Source organism: Chrysochloris asiatica, unplaced genomic scaffold (genome assembly GCF_000296735.1).
Source record: "Chrysochloris asiatica unplaced genomic scaffold, ChrAsi1.0 scaffold00047, whole genome shotgun sequence".
Taxonomy (NCBI): Eukaryota; Metazoa; Chordata; class Mammalia; order Afrosoricida; family Chrysochloridae; genus Chrysochloris; species Chrysochloris asiatica.
The window spans coordinates 14115348-14130222 of NW_006408565.1; the positions used below are offsets into that span (position 1 = coordinate 14115348).

The following is a 14875-nucleotide window of genomic DNA, read 5'->3' on the forward strand; positions in this document are numbered from 1 at the left end:
ACGTATTGCATTAGGCAAATCTGGTGCAGAAGACTTTTTTAAAGCGTTGAAGAGCAAAGATGTCAGCTTGAGGACTAAGGTGCAGCTGACCCAAGCCACAATGTTTTCAATAACCTCATATGCATGCGAAAGCTGGACAATGAATAAGGAAGACCGTAGAAGAATTGATGCTTTTAAATTATGGTGTTGGAAGAGAATATTGAAAGTGCCATGGGCTGCCAAAAGAACGAATAGATCCATTTTGGAAGAAGTACAGCCAGAGTACTCCTTAGAGGCCAAGGTGGCCAAGCTTCGCCTCTCATACTTCAGACATATTGTCAGGAGGGACCAGTCACTGGAGAAGGATAACATGTTTGGTAAGGTAGAGGGACAGAGAAAAAGAGGAAGACCCCCAACAAGATGGATTGGCCAAGTGGCAGAATCGAGGGACTCAAGCATGGCAACAGTAGTGAGGTTGGCCCAGAATCAGGCAGTGTTTCATTCTGCTGTGCATAAGGTTGCTATGGGCCGGTACTGACTTGATGGCACCTAACAACAACAAATGTTTCCTGAGCAGACTGCTGCCACAGATTTCTCCCCCGGAGGGTCTGGTGGCTAAGAACTTGACTAAGGAGCTCTGGTAGTGTAGTGGTTTTGAATTGGGCTGCTAATCTCATGGCCAGCAGTTCAAAACTACCAGCGGTTCCTCAGGAGGAAGAAGAGGCTTTCTGCTCCTGTAAGCCTCAGAAACCCAGAACAGACTTCACAGTGTACAACAAGAGAACAGAGTAGAATTGCCTCTCTAGGATAAGCACTGGACTGTTAACCGTAATGGCAGCATCTCAAATCTGCCAACTGCTATCAGAAACCCTATACAGTGTTGCCATGGGTCGGAACCGACTCAATGGTACACAGGCTGTGATATTTACGGAAGGAGCCTACTCCATCTTTCTCCCTTTGAGGTTAAGTTCTTGTTGCTATGCGCCGTGGAGTCAGTTCCTACCCATAGCAACCCTGTACAGGGTTTCCGAGGCTGTCAATCTTTACAGGAGCAGAAAGCCTCATCTTTCTCCTGCGGAACAGCTGGTAGTTTTGAACTGCTGACCATGAGATTAGCAGCCCGATTCATAACCATTATGCTATCAGAGCTCCTTAGTCAAGTTCTTAGCCACTGAGATATCAGGGTACCTTTTTCCTGGCCTTAGACACACCATGTAAAAGCTGGAAGGACTGTGGGGGCATAATCTAATAATAATACAAAAATCACAATTTATTCAGCACTTTCTGTGTTCTGGGAGCTACAGTATTATTTTAAGGTTCATAACAACCCTATGAAGGAGCTCTGGTAGCGTAGTGGTTACGAATCGGGCTGCGAACCTTAAGGCCAGCAGTTCGAAACTACCAGCTGCTCCGCGGGAGAAAGATGAGGCGTTCTGCTCCCGTAAAGATTTACAGCCTCGGAAACCCTGTACAGGGTCGCTATGGGTCGGAACCGACTCGACGGCACTTAGCAACAACAACAACAACAACCCTATGAGGTAGATATTGTTCCCTGCCCCTTTTGGATGGGGAAACGGAGGTTCAGAGCAATTATGGGGGCAGAGGGAGCAGGACGGTGCCAAGGATGGAAGGGAAAGGTGAGAAGCACAGTATCAAGAAGACTGAGATTTGAGTGACCATGGCCAGCTTTGGCCTCGAGGACAGGCAGCTGGAGCACAGCTGGCTATCCGCCGTGATCACCTAACCGCTTACACGCTACAGATGTTAGTGTGTTTCCAGACTTTGACACCCTATTTCATTGTCACACTCAGTAGTGTTCCTATTTGCTTCTGACTGTACTTCAACCTGAGGAATATTTTTAGTCATGGATAAGGTCAAAGTACAGCCAGATTCAGAGCCAAATCCTGGCTTCCCCACAAACTACCTGTGTAGCCTCAGACCAATTATTCCGTCTCTCTCTTTTTCTGAGCCTTCTGCCTTCTCTGTGGAGTAGAGATGACACCAACCCCAGAGAGTGCTTTGTCCTGAGGGTAGAATGAGGTTTTGTGTATAAAGTGTCAAACCAGCGCCTGACACCCTGTGAAATCTCAACAAAGGATGGCTGGCTACTCTAGCTGCTCTTCCCACTGTGTGACTAAGTGCAAACTTGGGGCTTGTCCTGTTCACATAGATAAATGGCTTGCACTGGGGTGGCACTGTAGGGTAAGCACTCAACTATAAGGTCAGTTTGGACTAGAGATAAGGTCAGTTTGAACTAGAGAGTTGGTGATTCAAACTCACCAGCCGCTCCTCAGAAACCCTATACAGGGTCACTATGATTCGGAGCCAACTCATGGCATTTACCAACAACAATGAGCAGACTTTGGCCTCCTGCTGGTCATATGCTAAGAAGCCCAGAAGCCAGGTGGCTGTGACAACAGCAACATCCAGGTGATCCAGTTCCAACTACAGGACAAAGTGGAAGTAGAGGCCACCTTTTGGATTCAAAAGGTCAAGAGTGGATAGTCGAACCTGAGAGCCCCTCAGTAAAACTGGACCCCCTCCCTGATGCCATTCTGCAACCTGTATGGATTCCCTTCATAGCCCAGGTGACACTTCAGAGCACTGAATTCTCCATGAGACTGTGAGCTACTGAAGAGCAGGGATCAAGTTGTATGTTGCTTGGAAACCCCAGTACCTCGCCCAGTACCCCACACAGTGGTCAGTAGAGTTTCTTAGGAGAATGAAGCTGAAGAGGCCCTATGAAGACCTAGAGGAGGGAGTTGGGTCTAGAGCTCACATTGGGCAGTTGGAAAGGCCTGGATTTGCTTCTATAACTTACTAAAGGGCCTTAATTACCTCCTCTGTTGTTGTTGTTATATGCCGTGGGTGGAGTCAGTTCCAACTCATAGCGACCCTGCACAGGGTTTCCGAGGCTGTAAATCTTTACAGGAGCAGAACGCCAAATCTTTCTCCCACGGAACAGCTGGTAGTTTCGAACTGTTAACCTTGCGGCTTGCAGCCCGATTCGTAACCACTACGCTACCAGAATTCCTCTATAACAGGATTAATTAATATCTACTTTCTAGAGGCCCTCAAGCTGACATCTTTGCTCTTCAACACTTTAAAAAGGTCCTGTGCAGCAGATTTGCCTAATGCAATATGTTGTTTGATCTCTTGACTGCTGCTTCTGTGAGTGTTGATAGTTGATCCAAGAAGAATGAAGTTCTTGACAAGTTCAATCTTTTCTCCATTGGTAAGAATGTTGTTTATTGGTCCAGTGGTGAGGATTTTTGCTTTCTTTACATTGACATGTAATCCATACTGAAGGCTGTGCTCTCTGATCTTCAACAGTAAATGTTTGAGTTATGGTGTTGGAGGAGATTACTGAAAGGGCCATGGGCTGCCAAAAGAACCAATAGATCCGTTTTGGAAGAAGTACAGCCAGAGTGCTCTTTAGAAGCCAAGACGGCCAAACTCCGTCTCTCATACTTTGGACATATTGTCAGGAGGGGCCAGTCACTGGAGAAGGATATCATGTTTGGTAAGGTGGGGAGGGTGATAGAAAAAGAGGAAGACTCCCAACAAGATGGATTGGCCAAGTGGCAGCATGGATGGACTCAAGCGTGGCAACAGTAGTGAGGTTGGCCCAGGATCGGGCAGTGTTTTGTTCTGCTGTGCATAAGGATGCTATGGGTCGGTACTGACTCGATGGCACCTAACAACAGCAACAACTTCCTAGAGGTAAGGGAAGATTGAATGGGAAAATGCAGGTAAAGTAACCAGCACCATACCCGGTACATAGTTAGGACACAGTACATGTGAATTGCTAACCTACTAGAGATGTCACCAGTGTTGCACTGTGTGATAATACACCAGACTGCAAAGCCGTTTGAACTGCAAGGTCAGCAGTTCAAGCTCATCAGCTGCTCCTCAGAAACCCTATACAGGGTTGCTATGGGTTGGAACCGATTCAACAACGCATAACAATAATAAGAGATGTCAGGGAAGATCCCTTGGAGAATGTGACATTTGAACCAGGTCTTTAAAAGAATAGACCATCACTTGAAACTGGTTCTTCCCTGTTCAGTCATGCGGATGAAGGGAAACCAGAACAGACCCAAATTTGTAACATTTTTGAGTAAACTGAAGTGGTAACTGGAACAGAAAGAGCTGCAGGTCAGCACCTTGCTAGAAACTGAGTTTCTCTCTTAGACTACAAAGACCACTTTCACATTACATAGCAACCAACTCTCTCGACCAACCGTCAGAAATAGCAGTGCCAGCTCAAAGATGGTGGCCGACCTCGTGGCTCTGAATGTGTGTCGCGTGTCATGGTCCCTGTATCAGGCTCCTGAAAGGGCTCACTCCACCGCTTCCAAGTCATTCATACCAGGGCTTTGTCCTGTAATTTTCTCATTCTGGCTATCATTTTTGTTTATGTTAACACAAACACGTGGACAATGTTTTATGACGGTGCAATTGAATCAGACAGGGGTTTTCCCTTAACAGAAACCACTCTGCCTACAGTGTCTCAACCTCAGGTCAGATGAGGACCTGGCTCTTGTGAATGCAGTGTCCACTGCTTTCCACCCCATCAGTTTTCTCATGGAAACTGAACCCACCCCCTGGCTCAAACCCACTCTCAGCCTATCTAGCTTCCGAACAGGGGCCCCAAGCCCCACTTCAGGGACCCACCCACAGCTGGCTGAGGGGAAGTACAGGATCTGTGGTGGGCTCTGAGGTTATAAATCTGAGAGGAGGTAACCGCTAAAGGTTTTCAAGCAGTGTGATCACAAAGAGGAGTGGCTCCCACTCATCCTCAGAGTGGAGGTGGACATGAGCCCCTTCCCCTGATGTGGAGGAATCTGACCCTTAGAGTAAGTGCTGGACCTCCTTCTAGAATCTCAGGAGTGCCCTCCCTCTACCTCCTTTGCTCTGGGCTCCAGTCAATGCTGGATCCTCAGGCTGGGAGTGTTCATATTCGCTCCAGGTCTGTGCCTGTCCTGCCCAGAAGCAGCTGTGGAAACCACCCTTCTCCAGCTATGTGAACACACACACACAGGTTCAGACAGTGACATTGAAACGGAAGTGACGCCAAGGCTCTGTCACACCACACACAATAGTTCCTAGTACTCTTGATGGCTGTGTCTGCAAGGGCCTGGTAACCAATTGTGGCTTTTCTCTAGAGGCCTTAGTGTTCTTTGTATATACACCTGATGTGCAGCACGCAGACCTGCTTCTCCACCTCCTACATCCATGTTGAGTTCTTGGCCCCAATTGGTGCAGATATTAACGATAGTCCTACACACCTTCCTGCTGTGTTCCTTAAAGCTCTCCCCAGTCAGACAGAGCAGTGTCTCTACCCAGAGATGGTCCAACTGGCTGTGGTGCTGGTGTTTGGCCAGGCTGACCAGCCAGCGGCCACCCTGCTTATTCCTGCTATCTTGCCACGTGGGCTGGTTGTCATCCTAGAGCAGGGTATAGTCCCAGCTGTACATCTCCCAAAAGTCCCCTGTGGTGTCAAACGTGGTGATCAGATGCAGGTTGTCCTTCCAGACTGAGCTGCTGTCAATTTAAAATTCAGGTCTGTTCGTATTTCCCTTCATCAGCCATGACTCAATCCGTGCAAACCCTGGATTAGACCGTGGATACCAGGCAGTCAAAGGCAGCTGGACCCAGAGACACCTAAAAGACTGAAGTGGGCTTGGAACAGCAAGGAGAGAGCTGGCTGAAGCCTAGTGACCTGTGAGGAAGCTGTCTGAGAGAGGGCAGTGAGATGGCCTGGCCAGGTGCCTGAATCAGGAGTGTGGATTTTATTGTGAGGGCAAGGGAAGGGGGTGAGACGCACATTTCTGAAGAAGAGGGTTGACAATGAGGAGGGATGCCTGGAAGGGAAGGAGGAGAAACTAAAGATCAGGGAAGGTGTTGCTGGGACAGGGACTTCTGAGTAGAGATGAAACAGAAGCCGTGGGGTAAATCCAGTGGATACCCATCAGGAAGCATTTTAAGCAGAGGGAACAGCACGTACAAAGGCCCCGAGGTAGAGGTGTGCCTGGCTGCTCTGGGGACAACAAAAAGGCCAGAGTAACTGGAGAGGAAGAAGCAAGGTAGTGAATAGGTGATGGTAAGGATTTTGCCTTTCACCTTGAGTGAGATGGAGACCGTTGGAGAAGTGTAAGCATTTTCATTTTATTCCTTGCTGCTGTGTGGAGAATGGGTCAAGGGGACAAGCTTAGGAGCAGGGAGACCCCTTTGGAGGCCTTAAGAATACTCCAAGTTACTGCAGTATTCATTCATTCACTGAAGGAATACTTATTGAGCACTGATTATGTGCCAAGCATAACTGTGGGCTTCAGGGACACAGCTGAGAACAGGATGGAGCCCTTGCCGATTGAGATTCTCAGGGCTGTCACCTGCATGCCAGGAGTGATGCCAGTCCATTCAGTGGTTCCTGAGGCCACTCAGGCGGTCATGGTCAGGCTGTGACTAGAACCCTCACTCCAGGGTTCCCTGTCCACCCCACGTCCTCCTCTGCTTCAGCCACCCAGGATACTCCTGGCTCCTCACTTGTTGAACATCTGATAGTCCATCATGCCACTGGTCAACTGTGAGTGACCCATGCCAAGACCTGCCAGGGACTCTAAGCTTCATGACCCTTCTCTGCCCCACAGGGAGGTCCTTCCTAACCCCTCCTCAGAACGTGACGCTGTTCTCCAGGAACTTTAGTGTGTACCTGACGTGGCTCCCAGGACCTGGCAACCCCCAGAACGTGACATATTTTGTGGCTTATAAAAGGTAGAGGGGACCCATGGGCAGGTGGGAAGGGGGGATAAGGACATGGAGGGAGGGAAGGTTTCAGTGTGGCTTCTCTGGCATAACAGCCTTCATTGGTGGTCTTCTGTATCGCAAGGTTGATGGCCTATGGCAGGTACACAGACTAGGGTAGCTAGACCAGGCTCAAGTAAAGGTCTGAAGGTGAAACTGCTATCAAGAGAGCAGTGCACAGGTGATAGGTCTGCCAGGATGGTGTGTATCCTTAAGCAAAGTTCGAACAGGGTTTGGGTAGGGCTGAGAGCTAGGTGAAGGAATTATTTAGACATATAATTTTATGTACTTTACTGTTCTTATGGAAAATAAACACAGCAAAACATACACCAACTCAACAGTTTTCACATGTACCATTTGTGGTGGTTGTTAGATGCCATAAATTTAGTTCCTACTCCTATGACCCCATGCAAAACAGAAGGAAACCCTGCCCAGTCACCACTATCCTCACAGTCATTGTTTCTCTTGAATCCATTGCTGTTGCCACTGTACCAATCCATCTCGTTGGCAGTCTTCCTCTCTTTCGCTGACCCTCCACTTTACCAAGCATGCCCTTCTCCAGGATATATTTATTGATAATATGTCCAAAGTATGAGTGACAAAGTCTCATCATCCTGACTTCTAAGGAACATTCTGACTGTACGTCTTCCAACACAAATTTGTTTGTTCTTCTGGCAATCCACTGTACTTTTAATATTCTTTTCCAACACCTTAGCTCAAATGAGTCAATTCTTCTACAGTCTTTCTTATTCAGTGTCCAACTTTCACATGTATATGAGGCAGCTGAAAATATCACGATTTGAATCAGGTGCACCTTAGTCCTCAAACTGACATCTTTGCTCTTCAACACTTTAAAAAGGTCTTATGCAGCAGATTTGCCTAATGCAATACATCATTTGATTTCTTGACTGCTGCTTCCATGAGTGTTGATAGTGGATCCAAACAAAATGAAGTCTGTTGATTTTTAATCTTTTTCCCATTTATCATGATCTTATTTAAGGATTCAGTGATGAGGATTTTTGTTTTATTTACACTGAGGTGCAACCCATACTGAAAATTGGTCTTTCATCTTCATCAATAGGTATTTTAAGTCTTCGTTTTCAACAAGCAAGACTGTGTCATCTACATATCCTAGGTTGTTAATGAGTCTTCCTCCATTTCTGATGACAGACTCTTCTTCATATCATCTAGTTTCTTGGATTATTTGCTCAGCATACAGATAGAATAAGTATGGTGAAAAAATATAACCCTGGCACATACCTTTCCTGATTTTAAACCATACAGTAGCCCCTTGTTCTGTTTGAATGACTGCATCTTGATCTATGTACAGGTTCCTCATAAACACAATTTAGTATCCTGAAATATCCATATTTTGTAATATTAGCCATAGCTTGTCATGATCCACACAGTCAAAAGACTTTGCATAGTTAATAAAGCACATAGTTAATAAATTATATAAGTTAATAAGTTAATAGTTAATAAAAATGTTTTTCTAATCCCTGCTTTTAGACAACATACATCTGATGTCAGCAGTGATATTCCTCGTTCCATGTCCTTTTCTGAATATGGCTTGAACCTCTGGGAGTTTCCTACCAGTGTACCAGTATACCGTAACAGTCATTTTTAATTTATCTTTAGCAAAATTTTAGTTGCATGTAATATTAATGATATTGTCCGATGATTTCCACATCCCATTGGGTTACCTCTCTTTGGAATGGGCACATACATGTATCTCTTCCAATAAGTGGGCCAGGTAGCTGTCTTCCAGATTTCTTGGCATAGATGAGTGAATGCCTCCAGTGCTGCATCAGTTTGTTGAAAGATTTCAGTTTGCATTGCATCTATTCCCAGACCTATGTTCTTTGTCAATGTCTTCAGTGCTACTGCACTTCTTCCTTCAGTACCATTGACTCTTGATCATATGCTATCTCTTGAAATGGTTGAATATCGATTATTTCTTTTTGGCACCGTGACTCTGTCTTCTTTTCATCTTCTTTTGATGCTTTCTGCATCATTCGATATTTTGCCCATAGAATCCTTCAATATTGAAAGTCAAGGATTGATTATTATTTTTTCAATTCTTTCAGCTTGAAACTGTGCTCACCAGCCCCCAGATTGCTCTTGTTGATGTGATTACTAACACTTAGCATACTAACTGTTGTCCAGGGTGTAAATTCCAGACGGTAGGACCTCTTTGTCTCATACATTGCTAATTCCCCAACCCAGAGCATAATGCTCAGCACACAATATGTGGCCATCGCTGACCAGCCTGCACTTCCCCTCTGATATTCCACAGCACCCAGCACTGTGCCTCGTTTGCAACAACAACAACAAATCCACCACTGTTGAGCTGGTTCTAACTCATAGTGACACTAAAGGCCAAAGTAGAACTGCTCCCTTGGGATCGGAAACTCTAAATTACTATGGGAGTAGATAGCCTCATCTTTCTCTTATGGAGCAGCTAGTGGATTAGAACCACCGAACTTGCAGCTAGCAGCCCCACCCACTATGCACCAAGGCTTCTTGGCATACAGCAGGTGCTCCATAATGATTAAATGAATAAACATATGGGGAAATAGTCACTAGAACTAGAAATAGCAGCTACCACAGCAGTCCTATGACAGAGGCAGTATTACTCATATTTGCAGATGAGAAGACAGGACTTAGGGTCAGTGTGGTCTGCCTCGGATCCCAGACTAATAAGAAACAGGGTCCTCATCCACGCCTGTCTGACTGCAGAGCCTAGTCTCGTGACCAGACTCTTCTGTCTCAGCTAATGGCTACCTGGATGATTGGAGGGATGAACAGATGGACATCTGGGCTGAGTGGGGGGAGAGGTGATCACATGATCTCTAAGTTTCTTCCTGTAGCTCTGAGAGATGGAATCCATGGCCAAAGCTCTCTTGTCTCCTCCCTCAGCATTCTGACCCCCAAACGTTGGCGGAAAGTGAAAAGATGTGCAGGAACCAAGGAGCTGATGTGTTCCCTGATGTGTCTGGAAAAACAAGACTTGTACAGCAAGTTCAAGGGCCGTGTGCAGGCAGTGTCTCCCAATGCCAAGTCTCCCTGGATGGAGTCCAAGGACCTGGAGTACCTTTCTGAAAGTAAGTCTGTAGCTCGGAACGGGACAAGAAGACTTTCCATGGAGAGCTTTGCTGCTGCCCTCGCCCTCTCTCTCTCACTTTCCCACGCTGTTGTTAGGTGCCATCGAGTCGATTTTATGCACACCACTCGTCTGTCAGTTTGTCGTACTGTGGTGACTTGTAAGTTGCTGTGATTCTGAAAGCTATGCCACGGATATTTTAAATACCAGCAGGGTCACCCATGGTAGACAGGTTTCAGATGAGCTTCCAGATGAAGACAGACTAGGAAGAAAGAGTGACAAACTATTTCTGAATATTTAGTCACTGAAAACCTTATGGATAGCAGAGAAACACTTTCCCATGTTGTTGTGTTGTTATTAAGTACTGTGGAGTCAGTTCCAACCCATAATGACCCTGTACAGGGTTTCCAAGGCTGTAAATCTTCACGGGAGCGGAACACCTCATCTTTCTCCCACGGAACCACTGGTAGTTTCGAACTGCTGACCTTGAGGTTGACAGCCTGATTCGTAACCACTACACTACCAGAGCTCCTTCCCCATAGTGGAGGGTAACTCGGGTAACTCTCAGGGTAGCCCACCCTGGGCCTCAGGCTTTTGTCTGAGTAGCCTGAAGTCATGGTGGGCAGCTTGGGGAATTCCAGCCAGCCAGCAAGCCCCAGCTATACAGTTTATACCACCTTGAGGAGCTGTATGAAGAACCAAGTTCATGTTCCCCAGCAAGGCATATTACATACTTCTATTTTTAATGTTCAAATTCTTTCCTTAAGAAACAAATTTCTTTTTGTTCTGGTTGCAAAAGTAATTTCTGTACACTGTAGAAATGCTGAGGGGAAAAGAAGATAAAAATAGAAGGGGGAAAATCCCCTATAATTACGACTTTCGTACATCACCAGTGTTAAATAACATTGTCTGAAAGAGCACACTTTTCCCCCACAGTTTATTGTATTTCTAATCTTAGCAACAAACCTATGAGATTTATTCTAAATGCCCTTTTAAAAAATATAATAATAAGCAAAGTAATTTGCCTGGGTACAAAGTTATAGTAAGTGTTAGAAATTAAATATAAATTTAGATCTTTCTGACCTGGACAAGAAGACACTGGGCCAGGCTTAAGAGTAGAAGAAAGGTAGTTGCAAGGGGCAAATAAATCCCAGAAAGTTCCCTCATGTAGTTTAGATCTGCAAATTGCAGTTCTGACTTCTCAAATAGTTTGTGGGCAAAATAGGACCTGAAAGAAAGAGGCCAGTTGAAGTATGGCAGGAAGGATGATAGCAAAAGAAGAAGAAATTACTTGATTTGAACAGAATGGAACTAGCTGACTGGATGCATAAAAGAAGAAAGGGAATGTGGAGAGGAGGAGGAAGTGATGGACAAACAGGAAGGAAGGAAGCTGGAAGGAAGAACAGATGCTTGTTAAGAAGGAAACAAGTTATCACTGGAAAACGAGAATAGGAAGACAAGGTAGATGGGTGGGTCAAGGGAAGGAAGGGAAGGAGGAAAGAAGAAGAAAGATAGACAGGAAAGAAAACAGAATGGCTGGAAATGAAGAAGAATAGGGAAGCTGGCTGACTGGCTAGATAAAAGAAAGGAAGGAAGTATAAATGAAAGGATAGGTAGCAAGGAAGGCACTTTGGCTGAAAAGAATGACTCGGAAGAAAGGAAGAATGAATGGGAAGAAATAAGGAAGGACAGATAGCTAGCTGGAAGAATGATACATAAATCTGCAAACATTGGATGAGTAAGACTAAGGGATTAGAAGAATGAAGGGAAAGATGCAGAGCGGTAATTCATTTTATTTTAAAGAGAGATTGAGGAGACAAACAGAAACAAAACATGCATCTATGAACTCAAAGATTGTTGTTGAGTGCTGCCGAGTCAGTTCCAACTCTATGATTTGTTTGTTCTTCTGGCAGTCCACAGTTCTTCTAATATTTTGCTCTAACATCATAACTCAAAAGCATCAATTCTTCTATGGTCTTCCTTATTCACTATCCAACTTTCACATGCATATGAGGTTATTGAAAATACCATGGCTTGAATCAGGTGCACCTTAATCCTCAAACTGACATCTTTGCTCTTGAACACTGTAAAGAAGTCTTGTTCAGCACATTTTCATAATGAAATATGTCGTTTGGTGTCTTGATTGCTACTTCCATGGGTGCTAATGGTTGATGCAAGCAAAATGAAATCTTTTCTCCATTTATCTTGATATTATTTATTGGTCCAGTGGTGAGGATTTTTGTTTTCTTTACATTGACGTGCAACCCATATCGAAGGCTGTGGCCTTTGATCTTCATCAGTAAGTATTTTAAGTCCCCTTTGCTTTCAACAAGCAAGTTTTTGTCATCTGCATATAACATGTTTTTCTTCATATAAATCAGCTTCTCAGATTACTTGCACAGCATACAGATTGAATAAGTATGGTGAAAGAATACGCCCTAGCACACACCTTTCCTGATTTTAAACCATTCAGTGATCTCTTCTGTTTGAACAGCTGCCTCTTGGTCTTAGTACAGGTTCCTCATGAGCACAATTAAGTGTTCCGAAATATTCATTCTCTGTAATGTTGTCCATAGCTTGTCATGATCCACATAATCGAAAGGCTTTGCATAGTCAATAAAGCATAGGTAAACATCTTTCTGGTATTCTCTGCTTTCAGCCAAGATCCATCTGACATCAGCAATGATACCTCTCATTCCACATCCTCTTCTGAATCCGGCTTGAACTTCTGGACGTTTTCTGTTAAAGTATGGTTGCAGCCACTTTAGTATTATCTTTAGCAAAATTTTACTTGCATGCAATACGAATGATTATTGTCCGATGACTCTGCATTCCATTGGGTCACCTCTCTTTGGAATGGGCACAAATATGGATCTCTTTCTATCAATTGTTCAGGTGTTTGTCTTCCCGATTTCTTGGCAGAGATGAGTGAGTGTTTCCAGTGCTGCATCAGTTTGTTGAAAATTTCTAGTCTTATCAATTTGAATCCTTCCATATTGTAACTTGAGGTTTGAATTTTTTAATTCAATTCTTTCAGCTTAAGAAATACTGAGCATTATTCTTCCCTTTTGGTTTTCTAACTCCAGGCCTTTGCATATTTCATTATAATATTTGATTTTGTCTTCTTGAGCTGCCATTTGAAATTTTCTATTTAGCTCTTTACTGCCTCATTTTTTCTATTCGCTTTAGTGTCTCTATGCTCAAGCTAGTTTCAGAGACTCTTCTGACATCCATTTTGGTCATTTCTTTCTTTTCTGTCTTTTTAAATGACATTTTGCTTTCTTCCTATATGATGTTTTTTATGTCATCCACAACGCTTCTGGTCTTCTGTCATTAGTGTCTAATGCTTCAAATCTCTTCTTGAGATGGACTTTAAATTCAAGTGTGATCTGTTCAAGGTCTTATTTTGACTCTCATAAACTTGTTTTAGTTTTCTTCAACTTCAGCTTGTGCTTGCTTATGAGCACTTGATGGTCTGTCCAGTCTACCCTGGCCTTGTTTTAGCTGATGATATGGAGCTTTTGCGCCATCTCTTTGCACAGATATAGTCAGTTTTATTCCTGTATATTTCCTCCGGTAAAGTCCATGAGTATAATCTCCTTTTATATTGCTTAAGAAGCTCTTTGCAATGAGTAAGTCATTGGTCTTCCAAAATTTTGTCATGTGATCTCGAGCATTATTTCGATCACCAAAGTCATATTTTCCAACTACTGATCTTTTCTCTGTGTTCCTGACTTTCTAATTCTAATCATCAGTAATTCTCAGTGCATCTTGATTTTGCATGTTTGATCAATTTCAGACTGAAGAGGTTGGTTTAGTTCTTTAATTTCATCATCACTGGACTTAGTGGTTGGTGTGTAAATTTGAATACTAGTGGTATTAACTGGCTTTCCTTGTAGGATAATGGATATTATCGTATCACAGACAGACAGCATTGTATTTAGCAATAGATCTTGAATTTTATTTTTTTTTATGATGATGAATGTGATAACATTCCTCTTCAATTTGACATTCCTGGCATAGTAAATCATATAATTGTCTGATTCAAAATGGCTAATACCAGTCCTTTTATTACTCACTAATACCTAGGATATTTTTATGCATTCCATTTCATTTTTGACAATTTCCAATTTTCCTGGATTCATACTTCATACATTCCATGTCCCAATTTTTAGTGGATATTTGAAGTTGTTTCTTCAAATTTTGTGCTGTGCCCCATCCACTAATCAAGGTCTGAAATTCCATTCATGTCGTTATGGTCAACTCTACTTTGAAGAGGCAACAAGATCTTCCCCAGTCATACTCTGAGTGACTTCTAACCTGAAGGACTCATCTTCTGGAATTATATCTGACAGTGTTTCACTACTTTTCATAAGGTTTTCAGTGGCTAGCCATTCAGAAGTGGTCTGCCTCTCCTTCCTCCTAGTCTGTCTTAGCCTGGAAGCTCTGTTGAAACTTGTCCACCATTAGTGACCCTCGTGGTGGTGGTTATGTGCCATGGAGTCGGTTCCAACTCATAGCGACCCTATATAGGCTTTCCGAGGTTGTAAATCTTGATGGGAACAGAAAGTCTCATCTTTCTCTCATGAAGTAACTGGTAGATTTGAACTGCTTACCTTGAGATTAGCAGCTCATCACTACACTACCAGGGTTCCTCTGGTATTTAAAACACTGTTGTCTTAGCTTTTAGCATTACAGCAATATGCAAGGCATGATAGTACAACAAACTGACAGACGAGTGGTGAACCTAGTCTTCTTGTTGTTGTTATGTGCCGTTGAGTCAGTTCTAACTCATAGTGACCCTGTACAGGGTTTCTGAGGCTGTAAATCTTTACGGGAGCAGAAAGCCTCATCTTTCTCCCACAGAACTGCCGACCTTGAAGTTAGCAGCCCGATTCGTAACCACTACATTACCAGAGCTCCTTGTCTTGTTGTTGTTAGGTGCCATCGAGTCGGTACAGACTCATAGTGACCTTATGCACAACA

At 43.9% G+C, this 14875-nt stretch overlaps 1 protein-coding gene across 2 annotated transcripts in view; it reads left to right on the plus strand.

Moving 5' to 3' along the window:
- The window catches only part of IFNLR1 (interferon, lambda receptor 1), a 28151-nt gene that overhangs the window by 2561 nt on the left and 10715 nt on the right, over nucleotides 1-14875 (plus strand). For both annotated transcript variants that reach the window (XM_006862294.1, XM_006862295.1), the window contains exons 2-3: nucleotides 6633-6756; nucleotides 9706-9890. In XM_006862294.1, coding sequence (XP_006862356.1) covers nucleotides 6633-6756; nucleotides 9706-9890 — 309 coding nt within the window. The remainder of the gene's footprint in view (nucleotides 1-6632; nucleotides 6757-9705; nucleotides 9891-14875) is intronic.